Source organism: Protopterus annectens, chromosome 11.part0, assembly GCF_019279795.1.
Source record: "Protopterus annectens isolate FY-2018-M chromosome 11.part0, PAN1.0, whole genome shotgun sequence".
NCBI lineage: Eukaryota > Metazoa > Chordata > Ceratodontiformes > Protopteridae > Protopterus > Protopterus annectens.
This window is the reverse complement of record NC_056745.1, coordinates 988,913,483-988,938,396: the sequence shown is the minus strand read 5'-3', so window position 1 is coordinate 988,938,396 and position 24,914 is coordinate 988,913,483. Positions and strand designations below refer to the sequence as shown.

Here is a 24,914-nt window from a genome sequence, read left to right as displayed (position 1 = left end):
CCATAATGTTTGCACACTCCCCAGTGCAACAGTCTCACCACATTATTATGCCTTTCAGTATACAGTACTTCTGCCATTAATGTGTCACAACCAGCAACAAGGGGTGTGACTGTTTCCAGTTCAGTTTTACAAAATCTACATTTGTCTGTTTCTCCCACATGTTCAATGGACTTTGTAAACCAACGTGTATGTAGCCGACTGTCTTGGGCTGTCAATATTAACCTTTCATTTCTTGGTTTGAATTCGCCTCTCATTAACCATTCCTGCATTTGTTCTTGATCAACATTGGGCTTTTCCAGAAGTTTTCTATACTTGCAACTATATTTATGTTTTTTCAACATTTCTTGCCTTCTCATCTGGTCCTTCACCTTATACTCTTCCTTTTGTTTTTTGGCACATTTAGTTGCTACCTGGTTTTTATCTACTTCTGGTTTGATTTCCATTCCTGCTTGACGTTGATATGCTTCTGCTAAATTATGCAGAGACATCATCTTAGATTTATTCTCATATTTCAAAACATCCGCTACATTTGGATCTTGTGAGGTCAGTAGAGGTTGCTTTTTCACATTTATCAAGACCAAACATTCTAATATCATCCAAAAATTTTTGATAACCTACAGCTGTGCTTTCAGTTCCTCATCTGATGAGCTGTACAGTTTTTAAATCATCGACAAAGAGAAGATTAGAAGTCATTAGACTTTGTTTTCTAGGAGCCAAATTGTAGCCATGGCCTAAGCTGTTAAGTAAACAGCTTAATGGATTAATGACAAGGCAGAATAGCAACGGTGACAGTGTGTCACCCTGGAATTTTTATCCCTGGGATAATAATCTGTCTTTTATCATGCCTTAATTGCAAAGTGGTCTGCCATTGTTTCATGATTTCTGTAATGTAGTCAGTCAGTGTAGGATACATTTTTAAGCACTGTTTTATCCATGAATGTGGGATACTATCAAATGCTTTTTTGTAGTCAATCCATGCCATATTTAGATTCTTCCCCTTTTTACAGTTATCCACTATAACTTTATTTAACAACGAATGATCCTTTGTTCCATATGACTTTCTTTTATTGCCTTTTTGTTCTACTGCCATAAGTTTTCTTCTAAATGACTGTAAACTTTGTCAGCGTCAATCCCCGTGTATAATTTATACGTCATTGGAAGGCAAGTTATTGGCCTATAATTTTTAGGGTAGCTTGCAGGTTCACTCTTAAGTAAGAGCATTGTTTTTCCTGTTAGACAGATGAGTGTCTGTTCAGGTTGTGCATATAAATATTCCAAAAAAGCCAACAACTTGTTGGAATACACACGGCAAAACAACACTTTAATGCAAAATAGTAAAAATCTAAAACATGTGAGCGCTTTCACAGTCCTCTCTGCTTCCTCAGGCATACTACAGTAACTGCTGCTCTTGTTTAAATAATGATACAACTAGGTCATATCCAATCAGTTAACAGCATCTTGATTGAATAAATAAAAGTTAAAGGCATACACTATACAAACAATGAATCGTATAAATAGTGAACTAAAAATATATGTAAAAAACTGTAAAAACATGCTCTATAAAATTAGATAGTGGTAAAACTGTAAAATATATACAAATATTAGAAGATGTGACCAAACATAATAATCAATGTTTCAAAACCCTGTTCCTAAGAAAAGGTTTCAGTGAAACCTTACTGTTTAGTCCAGGTAGTCTGTCAGCCTGAAGCCTAATTATCCATTCTTGTTCTGAGGCTTTGGTCTTGTTGTTCATGTTCCCACCTCTTTTATTATCTTGTATGATATGTAACACTAGAAACTTGAAGGTGTGTGTGGCTCCCTCCTTTATAACATGCATCGCTAACGCACTTGTCTCTTTTTTTTTTTTTATTTTTAATATTATTTTTTAATGTCCCTTACATGTTCTAGGACTCTATCTTTGAGTAGCCGATTTGCCTACATAGTAGGCTGGACATTTTGTACAGAAACCAGAGTATACAACATTCTTACTATAACGATCTGTATAAAAGCGTGCATCAATGCTGAACTTTCTAGTCGGATGTATATACTTCCCCCCTCCAAATATGAAGGGGTAGGCTGTACACCTTCTACATGGAAAGGTACCTAGCTTATCAGACCTTGCATAGTGGTCTCCATCTAACTTCTTATAGCACAACTGTCTTTTTAATGACATGTTATTTTTGAAGGTAAACAATAGTGTAGCCCCTATAACACCTTCTAGTTCATCCACATTTAACAATATGCCCCAATTATGTTTAATTATATCACAGACTGTACTGATATTACTTGCAAATGTTAATGGAAAACGTAATACATCATTCTCTGGATTTCTGGTTGATGTGGTACTGGTGGCATAGTTACTTTGGTTATTCTGGTTGGTTCTCGTCCTATCATAATAGGGCTTGTACCTCTCTCTTCTCTCATTCCAAGCCACTTTAATTTGCTTGTCTATATCTCTGGCTTTATATCCTCTTTCAATAAATTAATGTTTTAACAGGTTATGTGCCTGGGACAAACTATCATCATCATTATATAGCCTCATGCATCTAACTATCTGTCCTTTGATCACGTTGGTTTTAGTGTAGTTAGGATGTATACTACTACTATGTAGAACATTATTCTTTCTAATGGGTTTCCTGTACATGGAGGTATAAACATAATTGAGTGCATCTCTTGTAACTTTTACATCTAGAAACTCTATTTCTTTATTTGAGTATTTGTATGTGAAATTCAAAAAGGGGGTAATGGTATTAATGAAATTTAGAAATTGCTGCAAATTATCTTTATCATCATGCCAAAACAGAAACATATTGTCAACAAAACATTTGTACCATATAATAGACCTAGCAAAAAGTTACCTGTCAAAATATTCTCAGTTTCCCATTGTACAAGTGCTAGGTTGGCGTAGCTATTGGCACAAGCAGTGCCCATAGCCACGCTAACCTTCTGTATATAAAACTTGTCACCAAACAACTGTCAGCTGATTGGATATGACCTTGATGTATCATTATTTAAACAAGAGCAGCAGTTACTGTAGTATGTCTGAGGAAGCAGAGAGGACTCTGTGAAAGTGCTCACGTTTTATATTTTTACTATTTTGTATTAAAGTGTTGTTTTTTGCCGTGTGTATTCCAACGAGTTGTTGGCTTTTTTGGAATATTATACTTTTATCGTTGGTTACTTTATCCAGATTCAGGGGATCTGTGTTTGATAGTTTCATATTTCGAATTTTTACCCCTATCTGGCCATGGCAAATGAATTTGAGGTGACAACCTATGCCGAAGCAGCCACGAATGTGGGGCCGAAGGTCCGAAGGAATAGCCAGCTGAAGCTGAATAAGAGAGTGAATTCTATACTTAAACCCTGCTGGTAATCCTTTACTGGCTGAAGGTGTACTGCGACAAACTGACATTCACTCTAATACTGATAATAATCTGAGAATTTTTTTGAAAAGCTTTAGAAATCTTGAGAATAAGCTATATATGTATAAGCGCCTTCAATGGCTACGTTTTCACTTGGAAGCATCGCTAAAGTTTAGAATTGCACCCAGAGGTCTTAGAGTGTTAACACTGCCCAGTTATGGACATGCATACCCTGACCTTCTCAAACGTTGGCAACGTCTTAACTTAGAATGTAGTGCTAAGTATATGCAGCTTCTTATAGATTACTTCAAACCAGAAGAAGATGAGCTGCTTAAAGAAATTAATATACTGCACAATGACATTTTTGACACATTTTCTAGTGAAATAATAGCTGACAAGATTAATCAGCTACATGAACATATTAGCCAATATGAGAAACGTCTTTCTAGCACTAAAACTAAAAAAATACATCGAGATTTACATGATTTTGAACTGGGCAATGTGTTCTCCTGGGACAGCGAGAGGAGTACATAGGAAACACCTAGACAACAACCAGGAAGTGGCCATGACTACACCAGCAGAAAGCAGAGAGGAACAGCAGTTACAAGCACACTGCATATAGATGCTGAAAACTCCATTTTCAGTGACCTACAGCCCAGTAAATCATCTTCAGATGCTGCAGCTAGTGTTGGTGCCAGCACTTCTAAGGCTACAGCAAAAACATCAACTAGAAGTGATGAAATACCAGTTGTTAAACCAAAGAATACAGCACTGGCCTGTGTTAGTTACATAAACAATGCTAGAGATTACAGCATTCATGAATGCTCTTCCAAGAATACAAATGAAACTTTTTTGTTAGAAAAACCTTTCCCAATACGAGGGAGGTCGCGCAATCGCCCCCAGTATGGCAAGACACGGAGACCCCGCAGTGTGGACGACCAGAACAAGTTCCTGAAGAGAAGGAAACAGGTTTGATTTTTAATATTTCCTCCATTTCCTTGACTGAAGCACAAAAAACGTTATTGAACAGAGGTTTGAGTTTTGTTCCTGCCCAGAGAGTAGACTTGGTGAATGTGCCAAAAAAGAACTGAAGCTATTTGGCAGGACACTGACTTTAAAAACTATTTTTCAAGGTGGATCCAATGAATATAATGTTTTTAAAAAACCTAGTACTTTTGTTCCTCCCAGTAATTCTGGAATTGATTTATTCATTGATGTATGTGAAAAACAAATAAGAAGTGTGCTTAGTAATGAAGCTACCAATGTTTTTTATAATTTATCTAAATGTGAACAGCAAGCGTTAAATGACTTAAAATGCTTTTAAAAGTGTTGAAATACACCCAGCAGATAAAGGTGGAGGAATTGTTATTTTAGATAGAGACAAATATATTGCAAGTATGTTAGTACATTTAAGTAACACTGATACTTATTGTGAGATTTCTGCAACTCATGTTAAAGCCATTACAGATAGACTGCAATTTTTTTGTTTGATATGTTAATAACAGGCATGATTTCTGAGCCACTTTTTGAATATTTCAGTATAGAGTACCCAGTGACTCCAGTTATGTATGGTCTACCAAACGTCCATAAAAACATAGAAAGCCCACCCATGCGACCTATAGCATCTAGTCGGGGGTGGGCAACAGAACCACTGTCAATATATGTTGAGAAAAACCTGCATCCTATACTTAAGGAATGTACTACTGTCTTATTGGACACTAAATATTTTTTGAGACCTTAGTGTACTTTTGGAGGGTATAGATGACCAATGCTGGCTTGTTACTCTTGATGTAGAGTCCCTTTTCACAGTTATTCCCCATTCTTGGGGCATAGATAATGTAAGGGAACTACGTAATAGAAAAGGGATAGAAAATACTAAAATTCGACTTATTTGTACCTTACTTGAGATCATCCTAGAAAATAATATCTTTGTGTTTGACAAGTTTTATATACAGAAGTTTGGCGTGGCTATGGGCACTGCTTGTGCCAATTGCTACGCCAACCTAGCACTTGTACAATGGGAAACTGAGAATGTAACATTTTTGCTAAGTCTGTTATATGGTGTGTTCATTTGTTTTATCAAACTTCTGACTTTTGGGGTTTTATTAACCTTCTGCAGTCTATTTCTTTCATTGATCTTTATATATCTGTCTATGTCTATTAAATCAAGTAACTCTTTTGTTAACTCATTTTCTTCCAAACTGAGGGCACATCCCCTGTTTTCTGTTTCCTGCGGGCATTCTGTAGAAGATTCTATAACATCTTCTAATGGCACATTCACTTCAACTTCATCCTGTGCCATTCGTTGTTCTATCATATTGGAACTCACTGACCTATCACTCCTCAACATGTTTTGCAGAATTTGTTTTTGTTACTGGAGACAGGGTTCTTAGGTATGGTATGCATTGTGTAGGGATAGAGCATATGAAAACCATGAAAAGTGCCCAGATGAGATTGATACATGCTAACAGGCTACACTGAGGTTTGACCATTAGCTGCAGTTCCTGTGGTAGGGTTTGTTTCTGTCAAGCCCTCCGTTGTTTTGCTTAGTGTGTGATCTTGAGCAAGTCAGTTAACCAGATATTTCTTCTGGGCCACCTATGAAAAGGGATTATGTTTCCAGTGGGTGTACATGGCTAGCATGGGTATTATTATTATTATTATTCGCTTATAAGCGCTGCAGAAGAGAGATATTAATGCTGTCCAGGCATTTGTCTTCTGCTTAGAACGTATGCAGAGGTACAGTTCAACATACAGTTACAGAACTGTGCTACCATGGTTCAGAGACGTCTGTGTTGTATACAAGTATTGTCTTTGAAACTGCATTGCAGCACAGTTCAAACTAGAAACACAATGCATTAGCAGTCTAGCACAGTTGTTGAAGCTGACCATCCTGCAGCAGTAACCGCCAAAACCACCCCTCACACACTTATAATGTGCAATATTCTAATAATAAGACAAGGAAAGGATGTGATAAAAATACACACATTTAAGCTTGAGTATGAGAGATTATTTTTCATCACTCTACCAGCATCATCATTCTCTGGAATTCATTTAAGTATTTGCCATTATAGTAGCAGTATTCTCCATATTCCAGGTTAAGACAGCAGTGCTCATATTCAAAATTAGATAATACAAAAACTAAAGCAGAAACATTTATGTTGTTAACACCTTGATGTTCACTAAAGTAAATGCAAAACTGTTTTGTATCTGTTATATATTGGTAGTTTGACAAAGAAGAATAAACTTGAAAAAGCCTATTTCTTCTAAGAAATAAATATGAATAACTTAAAACATAACAAGATACTGTGGTGCTGCGTATAAAAGTTATTCATCATGCAGTTGTTTGTGTAGCAAAAAAAAGTCACAAGTCAGTTTTTCCCATTTCTTAACCAACAATGACATAATTTTTAGGAATCTACTCTTTTTTTGTAAGATAATCTGTTTAAAGTGGTTATTGGATAAGCAGTGTTGACTTATGTTCTGTTGTACTGCTTACTTTGAAGTGAATGATTTAAATGTGAAATACCTTATATTTTGTATGGATGTTCATATGAAAATGTTTCCCTACTGAACGTTCTAGTTTCAACTACTTTTCAACTATTCTATTTTTAACTGTATGCAGCTTCAAGTCTTTGCCCTCTTTCATTGTTTCATCTACAAATAAAGTGTCTGTTGTCCTTTAAGAATAAATTGCCTATGTTACATTAAAAAATAAGCTAGTAATATTGCTATAGGGAATGGATGGCAAACTGATAACAGGTTCATAGTTACTAGGTAACTCCTCTAAAGGAGGACATTCTCAGGACTGCAGCATCTACCTCCTTTAAAATTACAGCACAGTACATATCAGCAATCCATCTACATATTGTGGGAGTAGAACCCACAGCCTTCTGCATCAAAAGCAAGTATACTACCTGTTGTGCTACTAACACTGCAAACAGACTTGACATAAGCAGCACTAAAGTCTTCTCCTGAAGCTCTTAGCCCCTTGTAAAATCCACTTGACACTCACCTGTATCTCTTAACTTTGCAGCACAAGAAATCTGGAAAAAGCCGGAATTTATTTGGGGGGGGGGGATGAAGGCCCAAAACCAGGGACACATTTTAAACATTGCTTGTATAATCTTAGAAAGCTGGTAGAATAAAATGTGTCACCATGCATTTCCTGAAAAGACTGGAAGACTGAAACTTAAATGGTTATCATTTAGTGAATTTAGTTCTCATTGATTTGCCAGAAAAAAACACACATTTTAAGAGAAACAGAACAAAAGTATGAGCCAGACATTCTGCGAAAATTTGGACAGTTGAGCACTATGGACTCAACTCCATGAATCACAAGTGGTGGTATGGGTAGAGAATTCAGGCTCTTGCTTCTTGTACCTAAGGTACTAGGTTTGAGCCTGAGTAACCCTAACCACCAGGTATACCTAACTAGGGCATTTTTATACACATACACACACATACACACACACACACACACACACACACACACACACACACACACACACACACACACACACACACACACACACACTCAGTCTCTTGCTCTCTCACTCCCTAAAACTGCACCAGTGTTTCTCAACCGCTTACGGCCTAGTGAAATTGATGCCATGGCCCATTGGTTGAGAAACACTGCTGTGTAGGGAAAGCCTGTGGTAACTGCACTTTTTTACTTGTACTCATCAACTGATTCTATTTGTCTAAGACTTGGGCTTCTTCAGACCATAAATCACTTCCCATTACATGTTTCTCTCTCTCTCTCTCTCTCTCTCTCTCTCTCTCTCATTATTTCCACCTTGGTCACATTCCCGGTCTGAGACATATATTTATGCTTTACATATCTTCACTTGCTGTACTTTGATCAGCTAACCAAAAAAAGTCTTTCTTTTCCACTGTATGGGTTAGCTAGCAATGGCTGTTCATTCCCACCATCCTACATTTGTCTCTTCCATTACCCAGACTACAATTTGAAATCTGGTTATAGCCATGGCTTCATCCTATTTGACACACACCAGCCTCTGCAGCACTTGTTGTGTTCCAGTCTCTCATCTTCCCTGAAAGCAGTCATAATCTTCCCTTTACGTACCACAATGGGCAACTCTGAGTTTAAACACTGTAAGAAGTGTTTTGCCTCTATAGTTACTCTTTTATAGCAGCATTAATCTTTATTAGTATGTAATCTACCAGTAAGTGACAATTTGTGGAGACAAGCAATGCTAATGTCTTTCACATGCTCCAACAAATGAAATTGCTACCTCTAGTACCCATAACGTTTTCTCAGTTGCTTGTAGCTAAACTCTTAAGTGTGAAGAGACTTGAATACACTGATGTGATCTCTACATATATTTTGTATGAGTTAATGCAGTGTAGGATGCAGTATATGTAATTATGGGTTGTGGGGGCAGAAGCCCCCTTGTTTAAGGGTGCAGGGGGCAAAGACTTATATTGCTTTGCCCATGTCAAGATGACGTGTGTTTACAGGCCATTAGCAACTGCATGAAGCTTGACCAAATGATTCTCAAACTCTCTAGTAGTTCCTCCTAGTCATCAAGGTATATCTCTTGTAATGCATCTATCAGAAGCATAATTTTCTAAGATAAGTAAATACTTTTTTTTTGTCTGGATTGATAAACACTGACATTCTCCATTATAAAACTTGTTCAGTATCTATAATTATTGGTCATGTCCTTTATTCTCCACTTTTGAGATATGGCACATTTTGCCATATTTGGATCAAACACTTGGTATCAATAACAAGTGATTTGTATATCTATTTATATTATAAATGTTGAAAGAAAACTCTTGATCGTTCAAAAGTAAGTAAAAAAAATTATAAACTAAATTAATTCACCCAGCTTGGCAGACAAAATTTGCCTGCATTAAAAAAAATGAAAATGTTATAGGTGCCCTATTGCTCCATCCCATACATGGAAAGTACTCATGTTTATATGCTTTACTACTTCATTACTTTATTTCATTCTTCATCACAGTGCAACCTTGGTACGGCTTTAATTTAACTTTTACCTTGGCAGTTGAAGAAGAATCTGTTCCAGGACTCCATGCAAGAAGGCCTGGAAGAAAGATGCCTTTCCCTGTCCTCGAACAGAAATGTTCCTTTGTTTTTCCATCCTTTCCACTGATTTCTGGGGTATTTCTGAAGTTTTAGGACTCTCCAAAGATCATTGTGGTAACTTCCTTCAGGCCTGTGCAACAGTGGTTCTCCCTTGTTGGTTTGAAGTTGACCATGAGCAATCTTCCTCACTGACTGGATTTGTTCACACAATCTCAGGAGTGTTTTGATATTTATCTGCCCCAAACAACTTAATCTGACTGCCTGGAAGATGAGGTCTTACCTTTTAGACATCTAATTTCCGAGGACATGCAACAGGTAATAATAGAAGCAAGAAAGCCTGCTTCTGTAAAGTCCATGTATTTATCTAATGAAAAAGGTTTTCTAGTTGGTACCAACAACATAATCCGCATGCGTTTAGGGCTTGTGTTTCTCTTGTTTTACAGTATTTGTGTGAGGTACTATCCAATGGCTTATCTTAATCCTCATTCAATGTTCATTTGTTTGCCCATAGAGCCCCCTCTTTCAATGCAGTCTCATGTGAAAATGTTTTTGAAAGGGTTTTTACATAAGAAGCACTGCAGAAAACCACTGGCTTCTTCGTAGCTTCTATAATAGAAAATTTAAGATTGCAACACTTGCTCCATTTGAAAAAGCTAATCTGGCTGATTTTAGGCTTTCAGCATGGAAAACAGTTTTATTGATAATCTTCTTGCAGTGGCCAGAGATATCTGACTTGCAAGATCTTATGGTGAGTCAGCCTTCTCTCATCTTCTTATAGACCAGGTTTCTTTGAGAAGTGATCCTTCTTTTATGCCTGAAGTGGTTTCTGAGTGTACATTAAGCCAGTCTGTCCAACTGCATGTCTTTTCCCTCATTTTTGGGTTTTGGAAAGCAAGGCTATTTTATTTCTTTGTCCATGGGTGACATTTACTGTCTTGAAAAAACAATGCTGTTCAGAACTTTTGTTAATTTCTTCTGAATGTAAGAAGGGACAACGTGTCAAAACAGACCACTTTCATCTGGTTGTCTAAAGCCATTACCTTTTGTTATACTCACCAAAACAAAACTATTCCAGGCAAGGTCAAGGCCACTGTACTAGGGCTTAGCTTCATCTATGGCTTTTCAGAAAGGGTTAGATTGTAGAAGTATTCTAGAAGTAGCGACTTAGTCCTATGTGCATACTTTTACAAAGCAGTGTAAACTATATTCCTTCTCCAGGTCTACGACAGGCTTTACTTGGGCCATTGTCCAGGGGCTCCTGTTCCCCTTTCAACTCCCAGTTATTTTAAGCTATAGCCATATAGCTAAGGCTATCCCAGCAGTGATCAATATGAAGAGCATAGTAAATCTGTGTAAGTAAACTTACTGTAACTGTAGATGTTCAGATGATCACTGCTGTAGTAACTGCTCCATCCCTCTAATCCCCAAGTTTGTGTGTTTTTTTTTTTTTTTAAGCCAGGGTATAGATGTGCATTTTTTTTCCTTTTTTGGAATGTCCTCTGTGGGCTTAGCCTCCCCCTCTCATTTGGCTTGAAAGTTCTGAAAGGCTTGGTGTCCAAACATGTCTTTTTATTCAGCTGAGCTCAAGGTGATTAATGGTTTGGGCATGTGGAAGGTGCCGTAAATGTTTGGAAGCTGGCAAACTGTTATTTCCTTAGCAGAATATAACCAGTATATCTAGGACTGCTGCAGCAGTGATCATTTGAACATCTGTTAAGTTTACTTACACAACTGTACTTTCGGCCTGTCCCTTGGCATAGATTCCTGTCCCAGAGACTTCCCATACTCTGGAACAGGCTACCCATCTGTGTCCAGCAATGTTCTTCATTAGCACTCTTCAAGAAAAATCTTTATGAGTGGATGGGAAATAGGAAATACACCCCGGGGATCACTTCTGTGTCTCTGCTCGACAGTGGCACAGGAAAATAACTTTCTTGGGTGGCATAAGCCAGGGAACCTTGTTGGCTAGGCTTACGTAGGCCTTCGAGCTGATAGCCTAGTACCTACCTATGAACCTATATCACTTTTAGTATATGCTGTGAACAGTGATGCACTGGTAGTCTGCAGTAAAACTGTCATGGCAGAACCTTTGCCTGTCATACATAATTTTAAACTAGCTTGGTGGATGGTCTCAAATATTGTTGCTGGCGAACCATAATGAGCTAAATAATGTTATTCTGCTAACATTCAAAAGAGAGTAACACATTAAATGGGGTTGGACCCCTGCACGTCTGCTGATATTCATGCAACTGGAAGTTACTTTGTTCTATTGCAGGTTGTTGCACAGCTGCAATTATTTCTAGGGTTTGCTTTTGGTAACTCTTCAGTCTTTTTGAAAGTATTAGGTGCATGTTCGTTTGGGATTTGGGCCAAGGTTCAGAAGTGATACTCATTGAAAGGGTTTTCCCCTAACCAGTATGGTAGAATCCATGCGTCTTTGCAGGGAGGTCACGTACTCCTTTGCCACCTGCCAACATACTTAAATAAAACAGCATTGCATTCATACCACCAGTGAGGAAGGAGGCAACATTTAATTAGCTGTCCCTTTCAGTGGGGTGAGGACTCAAGATGTCCTGCTCCTTTTTTCCCACTTAGGCAAATAGATTATTGCTAAGATTCTAACACCACACTGTTCAAGTTTAATTGTTGATTGAATGCAAGTTGCATAATTGTAATTGCTAGTCACTTTTTTCCTCTTAACTACATCCCTTTTTTAACATCTTTATTAATTATTCACATTTTAAGTCATGACATCAGAACTAATACTACTTCTTTCGGCTCTTCCCGGTTAGGGGTCGCCACAGTGGAACTCTGATCCGCTAATGATTGGCAGTTGATTTTTATGGTGCCGAGGTGCTAGCCTAATGCCCAACTTTCAACAAAGGCACGCCCATTCACGCATGTCTTTCGAACTCCACTCGATCGCGGGGAGGACATGCAGACTCCAAACAGAGCAGTAATTGAAAAAGAAACAAATAGTAGAGATGTTTTTGTTTGTTTCCATGCAATATACACTTTTTTTTTTTTTGGTAACAATTTTCATTCACTCCAGCATTACATAAATTGCCTTGTTGCATTCTGCAGTTCTTTGGGAATGTCTTGAATACGTGGGACTCTGACTTCAGCTTCATCTTCAGATTCCCATTTTGCTGATCACACTTCTAAATATCACTATAGGGAAGGAGATTAGCCACTGGAGTCTCAGCCATTTCATATCTTGACTTAATGCTCAGGTGCTCTGCTCCAATCCCTCCACGCCACATGCTCCAAGAGACCTCAACCTCATTACCACAATCATCAGAACAAGCTGGAGGGACAGGTTCATAACCCAGAGACTGCCCATGCTATGGAATAGACTTCCCCTACATGTCAAACAGAGCACCTCACTGGCCCTCTTCAAGAGGAATCTTGATGAGTGGATGGGAAATAGAAAATTCACCCTGGGGATCACTCCAGTGGCTCTGCTCAACAGAGGCACTGGGAGTTAAGGTTGGGTGGCACGATGCCAGGGTGATCCTATGGGCAAGGCTTGTAAAGGCTCCAGGGCCATTAGCCTAGTACACACCTATGAACCTATTAAGAAACCTAGTTTATCTGGGCTGGCCATTCATCTGCTCCAGTATTTGACTCTTTGGGGTTGTTTTTTTATTTTTGATTTGGAAACTGACATTTTTGTACCAGTGCAATGTTAAGTTGTCAATCTCGCCTTCATTCTTGCTGGATGGGTTCGGAGCCGATCCTTGGCTCCGACTCGGCCAATACTAAAGCTCGAGAGCCATTTCCACCGGCTCGAGGCTCCCTTATATCCCACAATGCTAGGCGGTAACTACTCGGATCTCGTTTGCCGCTTAGCTGCGAAGTGCTTTCTTCTACCGGCTCTGGCAGGTTAGTGAGATTTTGTAGTTAGAAAATTAAATATTTACCCCTATTCTTTTTATTTAGTCACGCTTATAGTACAGGGTATCGTTTTAGTTTAAATCATGTCTTCCCTCGTTTTTATTCCCTTTTTATCCCTGTTTTAAGTTCTAGGCCTTTGGCCCACTTCCCTTTTTTCCCTTTGTCATTCAGTGTGATTGGGTTTTCCTTTTTTGGTTAAAGGGTGTGTCTGTGTTTTGTGTCTGTGTCTTTTTTACTGTATACAGTCACTTTTTCTGATGTCGAAAGACTCCAAGGTCTCAGGCTTCAAGAAGTGTGACTCGTGCTGTCAGAAAATGTCTCTGACAGACTGTCACACTTTTTGTGTATATTGCCTGGGACCTTTGCACCTGCAGGACTCCTGTGCTGTTTGCCATGCATTCAGCCCGAGAGTTCTGCAGGAACGCAAAAATAAACTTATTCTTCGAGGCTTATTAAAGCCTGAAGGCCCCCCCGACCCAGTCTGCATCGGGGAAGCCTTCAAAGACTTCCAGGCCGTCGGCTCCAGCTTCAGAGCCGTCTGCTGGGAGCATTAAGACTACTTCGACATCGGCTCCGGCTGGAGTCGATGTTTCGAAATCTCAAACCGTTACCTCGGCTCCGGCAGAGCCGAGGGTGCTAAGACTCAAGTCGGCTCCGATAGTTTTATCGGAGCCACCTTCTAAGAAGAGGTCGAGGTCCCCTTCCATCGGCTCCATCCACTTCGCCCCGGAATCCCCTCTTCTGTCGGAGCAGAGCCACAGGTCCCATTCCTCTCGGTCTTCCAGGCTGTCCGATCATGACTTACAAAGGGTGGTGAGTAGACTTCTCAAGTCCGAGGCACTGGCCCAAATGCTGCATAGCCCTACTCAACAGTCAGCGGCTATTCCCATCCCTGCGTCTGTTCCTCCTCCGACTCCTTTGAGTTCGGAGCCGGGGCTCGTCGGAGCCATGGCTGTCGGTGCGTCAGAGCCGATACCCTCCCTTTCAGCTCCGTCGTCTGCTCAGATTTCCTCTTTGGAGGGATCTCGGCGCCGGGCTTCCCTCGTCGGCTCCGAGGGGGCGAGTGGCAGCGCTGGGCTTGCCGGGCTTCCCTCATCGGCTCCGAGGGGGCGAGTGGCGGCGCCGGGCTTCCCTCGTCGGCTCCGAGGGGGCGAGTGGCATCGGACCCTTGTCCAACCCCGTTCTCCCTCTCGAAGCGTCGGCGCTGGTGAGTTCGGCTCCAACATCGGCCTCGGAGCCATCCCTGTCTGTGCCGGGGGGGTCCTTGTCTCCTCGGAGCAGGGACCTTCGGCCCTGGCTGATCGGGGCGCCTTTGAGATCATGCGGAGTGTGCTAGTCCCCGTGTCTACCCCACGGTCGGCTCTGTCAGCTCCTCCCTCTTCAGTGCCTGCGGTGGTTTCTACCCACCCCCTTGTACCAGACCGTAGAGAGCCAGCCCCTCAGGTTACCCCATTGGGAATATCCTCCTCTTCCGAGGCTTCTCCTGATCCGGCAGCGGAACCCCCTCGGAAGAGACAGTGCAAGAGGAAGCACATTGACTCAGGGGAGTCAATCACCTCAGACACCGACTTGGAGGAATCTGAAGGTTCCCCTCGGTCCCCCTCTGAGGATGTCTCTTTTGCTGACATCCTTGAAATCCTTAAACAGAGGGGGAACTGGCCTGCCCTTAACCCTTCAGAGGACGAGTCGGTCTACCTTGAGGCGTTTGGCTCTCGCCCTTCCACCTCCTGGGTGTCGCCTCCCTTTGACCCCCTCATGGAAGTGGTGGCAAGGAAGGCATGGACGGCCCCTGATTCGGTGGAACCTACCCCAAGGAGGCCGTCAAAATTTATTACAGCCCCGAAAGAGAAACGGTTCTTATCTAAAGGTGTCTCTGTTGATGCCATGGTGGTGGCCGCAGCCACTAAGAAGGAATTAGCCGATCCTTCGGTACCTGTCCATCCTCCTAATAAGGAGTCTAGGACCATGGACAGGTACGGTAAGCGGATGTTTTCCTCAGCAACCTTTGCCATGCGGTCGCTGAACTACTTGTGTCACTTCAGCCATCTCCAGAGGGATTTACTCAAGGATATGGGTGATGCTATGCAGGATCCAACAGCTGAGGGGTTCCAAGACATAATTAGCTCCCAGTTAGCAACCCTGAATTCGATTGTCAACTCCTCCATGCGGCTTATCTCTTATGCGGCCGATGGGGCGAGTAGGGCCGCAGGCACAGGTGTAGCTTTACGACGCCACGCCTGGATGCGGCTTTGCAATTTTGCGGATCCTTTCAAGGCGTCCTTCACCAATTCCCCCCTTTGATGGCTCAACATTGTTTGGACCTCAGGTGAAGGATACATTGACTAGGTGCGAGCAGGAAGTTAAGACTCTCTCTGCCGTGGGAGTCCGTTTTTCTACCCCTTCCAGACCTTATCCCAAAGGTCAGAGGGGGGGGGAATGTGGTTCCGCAAACCACAAGGAGTCTCATCTGACGCACAAAGTCGATTCCCCTCTAGAGGCAGAGGGGAGAACAACAATAGACGCCGCCCTAGGGGCAGAGGTGGTCCGCAAAACCAGGGTAGCAGAGAGACTTTCTCTGATAAACCCTTTCAGCATCCCTGAGGAGCTGCCCGGCTGTCCACCTTCGGAGGCAGTCTGGGGAAGATTATCACTGTACCCAGAAGCCTGGCTTTCCCTCACTCAAGACAAATGGGTACAGTCGATTATATCCGAGGGTTACGAAATCCCCTTTATTCACATCCCATTCCAACCCAAAGGATCCCTTCCAGATGTTCCACCCAGTCTAAGGGAACAAGCAGCATTAGAAATATCAAAGCTGCTGTCAAAAAGAGCTATCCAGCCAGTCCCAGCAGACCAGCAAGGATCCGGAATCTACTCCAAATTCTTTTTGGTACCAAAAAAGACAGGGGACTGGAGACCAATACTGGATCTCAGCAAGCTAAACAAGTATGTGAAGAAAACAAAATTTCGGATGGTCACGCTACAGTCCATTCTACCCTTCTTGGGTCAGGACAATTGGATGTGCTCAATAGAACTTCAGGATGCATACTACCATATCAAAATGCACAGATGCTCCAGGAGGTTTCTCCGCTTCAGGCTGGGAGCCAGTCACTACCAGTTCAGAGCCCTGCCCTTTGGTCTCACTACAGCCCCCCGAGTGTTCACCAAATGTATGGCAGTGGTCACGGCTCACTTGAGACGTCAAGGATTCCAGGTGTTTCCATATTTGGACGACTGGCTCCTTACTGCCACCACCAGGCGTCAACTTCTTCTATCCAGAGACTTCACCATTCAAACTTGCCAAGCTCTAGGCATTTCAGTAAATTTCGAAAAATCTGCCTTGTCAATCTATTACCTTTATAGGCGCCACCTTAGACACAATTCATCTTTCTGCCAGACTGACAGAGCAAAGAGTATCAGATATCCGCAAACACGTTTACCTTCTGCTTCAATGCAACAAGATCAAATCCAGGGTAGTCTTGAAGGTATTAGGACTCATGGCGGCTACCATTACACTTCTTCCCTTAGCTCGTTTTCACATGCGGATCCTCCAGTGGATGCTGTTTTCTCAATGGTCCTTCCAACAGCTCCCAATGTTTCGCATCATTCTGCTAACCCAATCATGCAAGAATCACCTGTCTTGGTGGATGACATCACCTAAAGTTCTTCAGGGCAGACCCTTCATCCCCCCCACCCCCCCAATTGCCCACAGTGACAACGGACGCCTCCCTGATCGGGTGGGGGGGCATTATCAGGGCAGGACAGTCCAGGGCACGTGGCAATCTTTCGAGTGCCACTTGCACATAAATGTCTTAGAGATGAGAGCAGTGCTTTTAGCGTTGCAAGCCCTTCAGAACTCTCTTCCCACAGGGACTATTGCAATTCAGACGGACAACATGTCCGTAGTGTGGTACATCAACAAACAGGGTGGAACCAAGTCCTATCCCTTATGTCGAGAGGCACTCAGACTTTGGCAGTGGGTGATTTCTTCACAGCGGTTTCTGATAGCAACGCACATTCCCGGGAAGTCCAACGTGATTGCAGACAAGTTGAGCAGGGCTATTCTCATGCCTCACGAGTGGTCTCTAAAAAAAAAAAAATCAGTGCTGGAAGAAATCTTTCAAAGATGGGGCCGGCCTTGCTGCGATCTTTTTGCTACTCCCCAAAACAGTAAGTGTCATGATTTCTTCACCCTCTTCCCTCTACCAGGCCAACCCACCAGAGATGCTCTAGTCCACGATTGGCCCCGGGAACTTCTGTATGCTTTCCCTCCTTTTCCACTGATCTCTCAATTAATTCAGAAAGCTATCGCCTTGAGAGTCACTATGATCCTCATTGCCCCTTACTGGCCTTGACAGATATGGTTTCCGTTCCTGCATCATTACCTCTTGGAGCAGCCTTGGCATCTGGACCCAGTGCCAGATCTTTTGACCCACCAGTCGGGCCAGCTGCACCACTCCCTCCAATCTCTCAACCTCACAGCGTGGTTTCTCTGATTCCTACCCTAGCCAGGCTTCCTTTAATTTCTCATTCAGTCCGTAACATCCTGATAGCCTCTCACAAGTCTTCTACTAGAAGGATTTACAATAGTAAGTGGAAACATTTTTCCTTCTGGGCAGCATCAAAAAATATAGACCCCTTCACCGCACCTATCCAATCTATCCTAGACTTCCTGGCAGAGCTCTTTCATTTAGGCTCTTCCTCATCTACCATTAGAGTACAACTAGCTGCTATATCTAACTTTCATGTAGGTGTCTCGGACTCCAGTATCATGTCCCATAAACTTTGCAAAGCCTTTCTAAGAGGTGTCTTTTTGCTCAAGCCCCCAATCAAAGATCCCCCACCTCAGTGGGACTTGAATTTGGTCCTAGCGTCCTTGATTCTCCCCCCTTCGAACCTGTGGCTTCATGCCCTCTCAAGTTGCTCTCATGGAAAACACTTTTTCTAGTAGCCATAACATCAGCTAGAAGGGTATCTGAACTTCATGCTCATTGCAGTCGTCGTCCTTACTTAGTTTTCCATAAAGACAGGGTGTCCCTCCGGACTAATCCGTCCTTCTTGCCTAAGGTTTCCTCTGAGGCAAATTTAAACCAGACTATCGATCTCCCTGTCTTCTTCCCTGATTATTCCAACAGGTCGGAACAAAAGTTACATTTTCTAGACGTTCATCGCCAACTTCGATATTATTTAGACAGGACTAAACAGTTCAGGAAATCTGACCAGCTCTTCCTGTCTTATGCAGAAGGGAAAATGGGCCTTCCAGTTTCTAAAGTGTCCCTTTCAAGATGGCTTACCTCTATAATTACCTTCATCTATGAAATCAGACATCAAAAGCTGCCTTCAAGACCTAGAGCTCATTCAACCAGGACATTAGCTACATCTGTAGCTTTTCAGGACAGGCTACCAATAGATTCCATTTGTGCAGCAGCCACATGGACTTCACCTCATACCTTTATCTCGCATTACAAATTGGATATGGCCTCCAGAAACCGTGCCAGCTTTGGTTCCACTGTTCTCAAGAGTCTGTTCTGATAAGCCACCCGGGGTAAGGTGCTAGGGACGCAGTCCCATCCAGCAAGAATGAAGGCGAGATTGACGACTTGACATTGAGAAGTTATGTACCTACCATAACGTTCCATGTTAGTTGTCTTCTTCTCGCCTTCTTTCTTGCGTCCCACCCTCCTTCCCCCCAGCCTGGACAGACCGATAGGAATTTTTGGGATCTTCCATTGGGGCTTCCTTCCCACATGTTCTACCACCTCTATTCTCCCTTTTCTGTTTGTGGTAGCTTACATACAGGTTTATATAGAGGTGGATTTTTTTTTCTCTCTTCTCCATACTATGGAGACTAGAACTGCTTGGTTTTAGCTATCAAACGAGATGTGAGTAGTTACCGCCTAGCATTGTGGGATATAGGGGAGCCTCGAGCCGGTGGAAATAGCTCTCGAGCTTTACTACTGGCCGAGTCGGAGCCGAGGATCGGCTCCAAACCCATCCAGCAAGAAAGAAGGCGAGAAGAAGACAACTAACATGGAACATTATGGTAGGTACATAATTTCTCATTTTGCAGTATCCACAATGCTGTGTGTTTGTGTGTTTGTGTGTTTGTGTGTTTGTGTGTTTGTGTGTTTGTGTGTTTGTGTGTTTGTGTGTGTGTGTGTGTGTGTGTGTGTGTGTGTGTGTGTGTGTGTGTGTGTGTGTGTGTTTGTGTGTGGTGTGCGTGGCGTGTCTCTCTCTCTCTCTACTTCTGTAGAGCATCATCTTTGTGTAGATTTATTGTAGAGAATAAATGTAGTGATTTTTTTTTAATCTTTAACTTATCTCCCTTAATTTTACAGAGAATTTCGAAATGACTTTTTAGAGTTACTGAGGAGGAGATTTGGTAAGTGCATAGTTCTGTTTGAAGTATCTTTTTGCGTTTTATAATGCAGTCATATTGCAACAAAGAGCTAAATTAATTGCAATGATGTTCGTGTCTTGTGTTTAGGTACCAAGAGAGTCCACAATAATATTATATACAACGAGTACATCAGTAACCGAGAACATGTTCACATGAATGCAACACAGTGGGAGACCCTCACAGATTTCACCAAATGGTTAGGCAGAGAAGGTAATGTAGTGAGTACCAAATTTATCGTTATGTAACGATCTAAAATGAAAGTTAATGTTTTATTTGTTGAAAGTAGAATTTAACAGAATAAGTGGATGATAGTCTCCTGAATTGTCTTTTAAAATGTTATCTTTCTCTGAGTTACTGTCATGATTCAAGGACTTCACTGTTGGAGCAAGGCCATGCCGGTCTTCTTTTTGATCTACATTGTGACAAATTTGTGGTGGCTTTTTCCAAGGCTGAAGCAAGGTTTTTCTGGTGACCCTTCTCCTTTTTCCTTCATTGTAGGAGATTGTGTTGACCACTGAAGCCCAGGGTATTTAAAATTTCCTCACTAGTCTCACTACTTATAGCTTTGATCCTGAGAATGTGAAGTTTGATAAATTTTTCATTGGAGTCAGTGCCACAACTTCTGTCAGTGGTTGAGCCTGTGCTGTCAACCTGCTAGTCAAAGGTCTTTGTCCCACTACATTTGATATCGAATCTACAGTGGGTAATCATGATTCTGATAGTGAACCTTCAAGTCTTGATGGTGGTCTTAGGATTGATGGTTGGTCTTGAACAAGTAAGTACAACTGTCAAGCTTTACATTGTTGTTGACCATGTCAGGGTTGTTAGGTTGGATGTGTGAATACTTAACCCAGGTCATGTTAAAGTTGATGCAGCTCTCGGTACCAGCCTTGTTACTGAGTCAGCAGTAGTAAATTTGTGACACGGTATCATAAATAGCTACAATGCCAGTATTATTTTCACTATAATAATTTCACACAGGCTAGTTTTTCCACAGTTTAGGCCTGGTTCATTTAGAAAAAAACACTCCTCCCAGGAAGGTCACAAGTAGGGGAACCACATGGATTATCCTGCCAAATTGTACACAGTTGATTTGAATGATGGAGAGAAACTGATTCCAGTGCCCTCTTCTGATGATCTGGTGAAGTCCAGGAGATGTCAGAAAGGGGGCCAGCCCACTGATCTTTTATCTTTTCTACATTGGACACTGTAAGAATTTCTTCACGTGAAACTGATCAGACAATGGTGAAATTGGAGTAAAGCCCTGACTGTGGTCCAGGTATCCTGAGTTTGATTAGAAACTCAGGAGCTTCACTAATTTGGCTGGAGACGGTGGAAAAGCCCATCTTTGGTGAAAGAGTCATGCCCCATCACAGTTCTGTAGATAAGGGGCATTAACATAGATTCCCATTCACATCTGCTGATGGTTGCCTTCACTGTGAGTGTGCAGTAGTGTACATTGTCAAAAGGAAGGTATTGTGAGCTTGTGTGGCAATATGGATAGCACATTCCCCAACTCAAGGTATAGGGTTAGGGACCATATAAAATGCTGTCATAGCTGGGATGCAACAAAGATACAAAACAACCTCATGGCTGCCTTTGTGAAGGCCCCTTCCCACGAACAACTGGTACACTTGTTTGAGGGAGATGACACTAGATGTTCGAGAATAAATGGGCTCATGCCCAGAAAAGGGAGGCTTATTGGTCTGTAAGTACAAGGGCAAAAAAAGGACCTAGAAAAAATAATTTTAAACATAGCCACCAACACCACATGAATGAATACAGATACTGTAGTACTTGCACCAAAAGAAAGCAGTCTGTGACCCATGCTCTTCCAGGGATTGGAGTTTCTGGTCAGAGTCTTTTAAGCAGGGTACTCTGATTTCATTAGATGTTCTGAAAGGAGCTCCCATGTGAGAGAGTCCAGTGGTCTATTCCCCTAAATGAGGAGTCTAGTGTGGTGGCCTGCCTTGGGAAGCATTTTTATGCATTGTCCACTCTCTTTGAGGGCTTATTTCCAGAAGGATATTGCTAACAAAAATGTGCCAGACCATTGCAGATAATCCAGTCAAGGACAAGTTTCCATCTTAATCAGCAGTGGTGTCCAACGTAGTAAACTTTGCAGTGCAGTTTTGTACAGAAGTGACAAAGGTTCAATCAACGACATAGGATATGGCTTAGCAAGTTACTAAGATGCATGATTATGTCTTAGAAATTTTGCTCAGGACGTTGAGTAGCCTTATTTAAATGCTCCCTGTGACATCCCACCTCTGGACCAGTGATCTAGGAGCCTCAATCCTCGCCACTGACACTGATGGGGAACTTTCACTTAGAAAAAGGCATACACAGTATTTTCAGATACAGCTGTCTACACCAAATACAATTTCCCTTAAGAGCACACAGGGATTGCACACTCCAGTCCTGCAGCTGGGCTTTCTCTCCAGGCCTCAAATAAGACTCCCCACTGGCACAGCTATAGAGTTGTGTCCTTGGTCAGGTATTCCAAGACAAGGCCTTCACCACCTTGTCTGTGAAATCAGTGCTCTATGTCCCTGTTCAAAGTCGCTGAAACATGCACACTCTTTTTGAGATTTGATTTTCACAGACAGACAGACACATACAGACAGCTAGGAAAGGCTGGCACAGCTTACCTGCTTTGCCACCTCCACCCAGACTGTAAGGTAGATAAACTGCCACCAGATCACCCAAAGCCAGCTACTCTAAGGCTGTTACCAGGGTACCCAATTATTCTCAGTAAGTAAAATTAGTACTTATGCAAACAGTGATAATGTTTGACCAAGCAGCAAGACTTTCAGGAACGTGGAACCATAGTGCCACCATATAAATACAATTACTCTCAAATGTTAAATATTTTCTAAAAGACCAGCCACAATGAAAGGTATGGGTATATTTAATGATAAATAATAAAATAGAAAACATGAAAATACTGAGTATCTGTTTACAATAAACACAAGAGTTTCAGTTCACAAGAAATATAAAAAAACAGCACACATGGAAAGATTCAGACACAGAAATCAATATTTAACTAATCTCACTATGTTTTCTAACTGACTGAAGAATTATTGTTACCTAGTTACTTTGTAAAGCAAGGCAAGATGGAGGTGGATGAGTGTGTCTTGTCAGGTCCCAGAAAATACAGAGTGCCTTTATCACATCTCTCACTGGTATTCATATACCATTTCAGTGCTGGCTACAGAATGACATCACCCCTAGTCACTTGATTCTGTGGTTCCCACACTACCCCCTCACTAGCAACTGAACTAGGATTTGTCACGTGTGTCACAGTACATGTATAGAACTTTAGCTAAGGTATATTGTAGCATTTGGAAACTGTAATTCCATCACTTCCACTATTCTTGCAGAGACTAACGAGCCATTCTCTGGCATGCCAGGGTAGCAGTTAGGACAAAAGAGTAGGATCCCAGCCCCAGCGTTTCACAGACCTCATGTCTGTGGCTGCATTCAGACCTGTGAGATAAAATCCTTATGGCCTAAACCAAATCATTTCGTTTCAGGCTATTTTTCTTAAGGTTAGCTGGGCTGAGCTTAACCCCTTCCCTTCCAGCATCCTTATTTAAAATATACATTGGATATAAAAAATGTACACACCCCTGTTAAAATGTCAGGTTTTGTGATATAAAAAATGGGACCACGATAAATCATTTCAAAACTTTTCCCACCTTTAATGTGATCTATAACTTGTGCAGTTCAGTTGAAAAACAAAAAATCTGTTGGGGGCAAATATAAAAAATAAAAAACGTACAATAAGCCGGTTGCATAAGTGTGCACACCCTTAAACTAATACTTTGTTGAAGTACCTTTTGATTTAATTACAACATTCAGTCTTCTTGGGTACACATCTGCCATCAATTAAAGAGACTCTTGATTAACCCCAAATAAAGTTCAGCTGTCCTAGTAGGATTTTCCTGACATGTACTCAATTGCCTGTTACAGCAAAAGCCATGGCTCACAGAGAGCTTACAAAGCATCAAAGAGATCTCTTTGTTGAAAGGTTTCAGTCAGGAGAAGGGTACAAAGAATTTCCACAGCATTGGATATACCATGGAACACAGTGAAGACAGTCTTTAAAATTATTTATTTATTGCATTTGTTTATCAGGAAAGTCCACTGGGCCTAAATTAGTCCATTTTCAGTGGATGCCCGAGGAGAAAAGCTCCACATTAATTGCATACAAAGACCTATAAACACAACAAAAACAGAATATGTAGAGAGGTAGTACAAAAGAACAGCAGTGATATTGTTTGCAATAATGGTATAGGTATGGAGGTAGAAACAGGATACATTCAAATCACAGAGCTCTACATTAACTGCATACAAACACAGCAAGAACAAAATATGTTGAGAGGTAGTAGTCCAATCAAACTGTAAAAACAACATTGATATTGTCTGTAATAATGGTATAGATGTGGAGATAAAAATAGAATACATTCAAATCATACTTAAATATAAGGGCAAATACAGAATTAATATATATTTTTATTTGTTAAGCAGAGGAGAGTTATCTTCAGATAGGCTACAGGAGGGAAAAGTTCAGCCAGAGTGGTGGTAGAACGAGCAATTATAGTACAGAAGAGGGGGAGGAGGAAGCCGTAATTGAATGAAGTCTGGCTTTGAGGTTGTTTGTTGGGGTGCAGGTGTATAGCCAATGAGAGGAGAGATGTAGTCTGAGGGATTTTTTAAAGGAAGTGGGATTACTGGTAGTCCTGAGTGAAGGAGGGCGGTTGTTCCATAGTTTAGAGACGGTAAAAGAATACAACATTTGGCCGGCTGAGAGCTTGGATTTGTCGACAGTAACATTTTGTTTTCAGACCTGAGGTATTGATTAGGATGGTACATGGTCAGTATGGAGGAGAGGGAAGGGCAGTTAGCTGGGTGGTAGATAAGTTTATGGGCTGTAGTTAGTTGTAGGTAAGTGAGATAGTGAGGGAATTCGAGCCAATTCAGTTAGTGCAGAGAGGAACAGTGGTGGGTGGAGAATTTTGCATTAGTAACAAATTTAGCGACTTTGTTGTAGCATGAGTATAGTTTTGTTTTCAGAGAGGACTGTAGATTGGTGAGGATAGGGGTGCCATATAAGAGAGTTGGAAGCAGGAAAGATGAGGCAAGTGCCTTTTTAGCAACGAGGCTAAGAAAATAG

At 41.6% G+C, this 24,914-nt stretch overlaps 1 protein-coding gene across 1 annotated transcript in view; it reads left to right on the top strand.

Annotated features, from left to right (window-relative positions):
- The window catches only part of KIN (Kin17 DNA and RNA binding protein), a 416,311-nt gene that overhangs the window by 43,970 nt on the left and 347,427 nt on the right, over positions 1-24,914 (top strand). The window contains exons 3-4 of the mRNA XM_044088362.1: positions 19,674-19,717; positions 19,823-19,945. Coding sequence (XP_043944297.1) covers positions 19,674-19,717; positions 19,823-19,945 — 167 coding nt within the window. The remainder of the gene's footprint in view (positions 1-19,673; positions 19,718-19,822; positions 19,946-24,914) is intronic.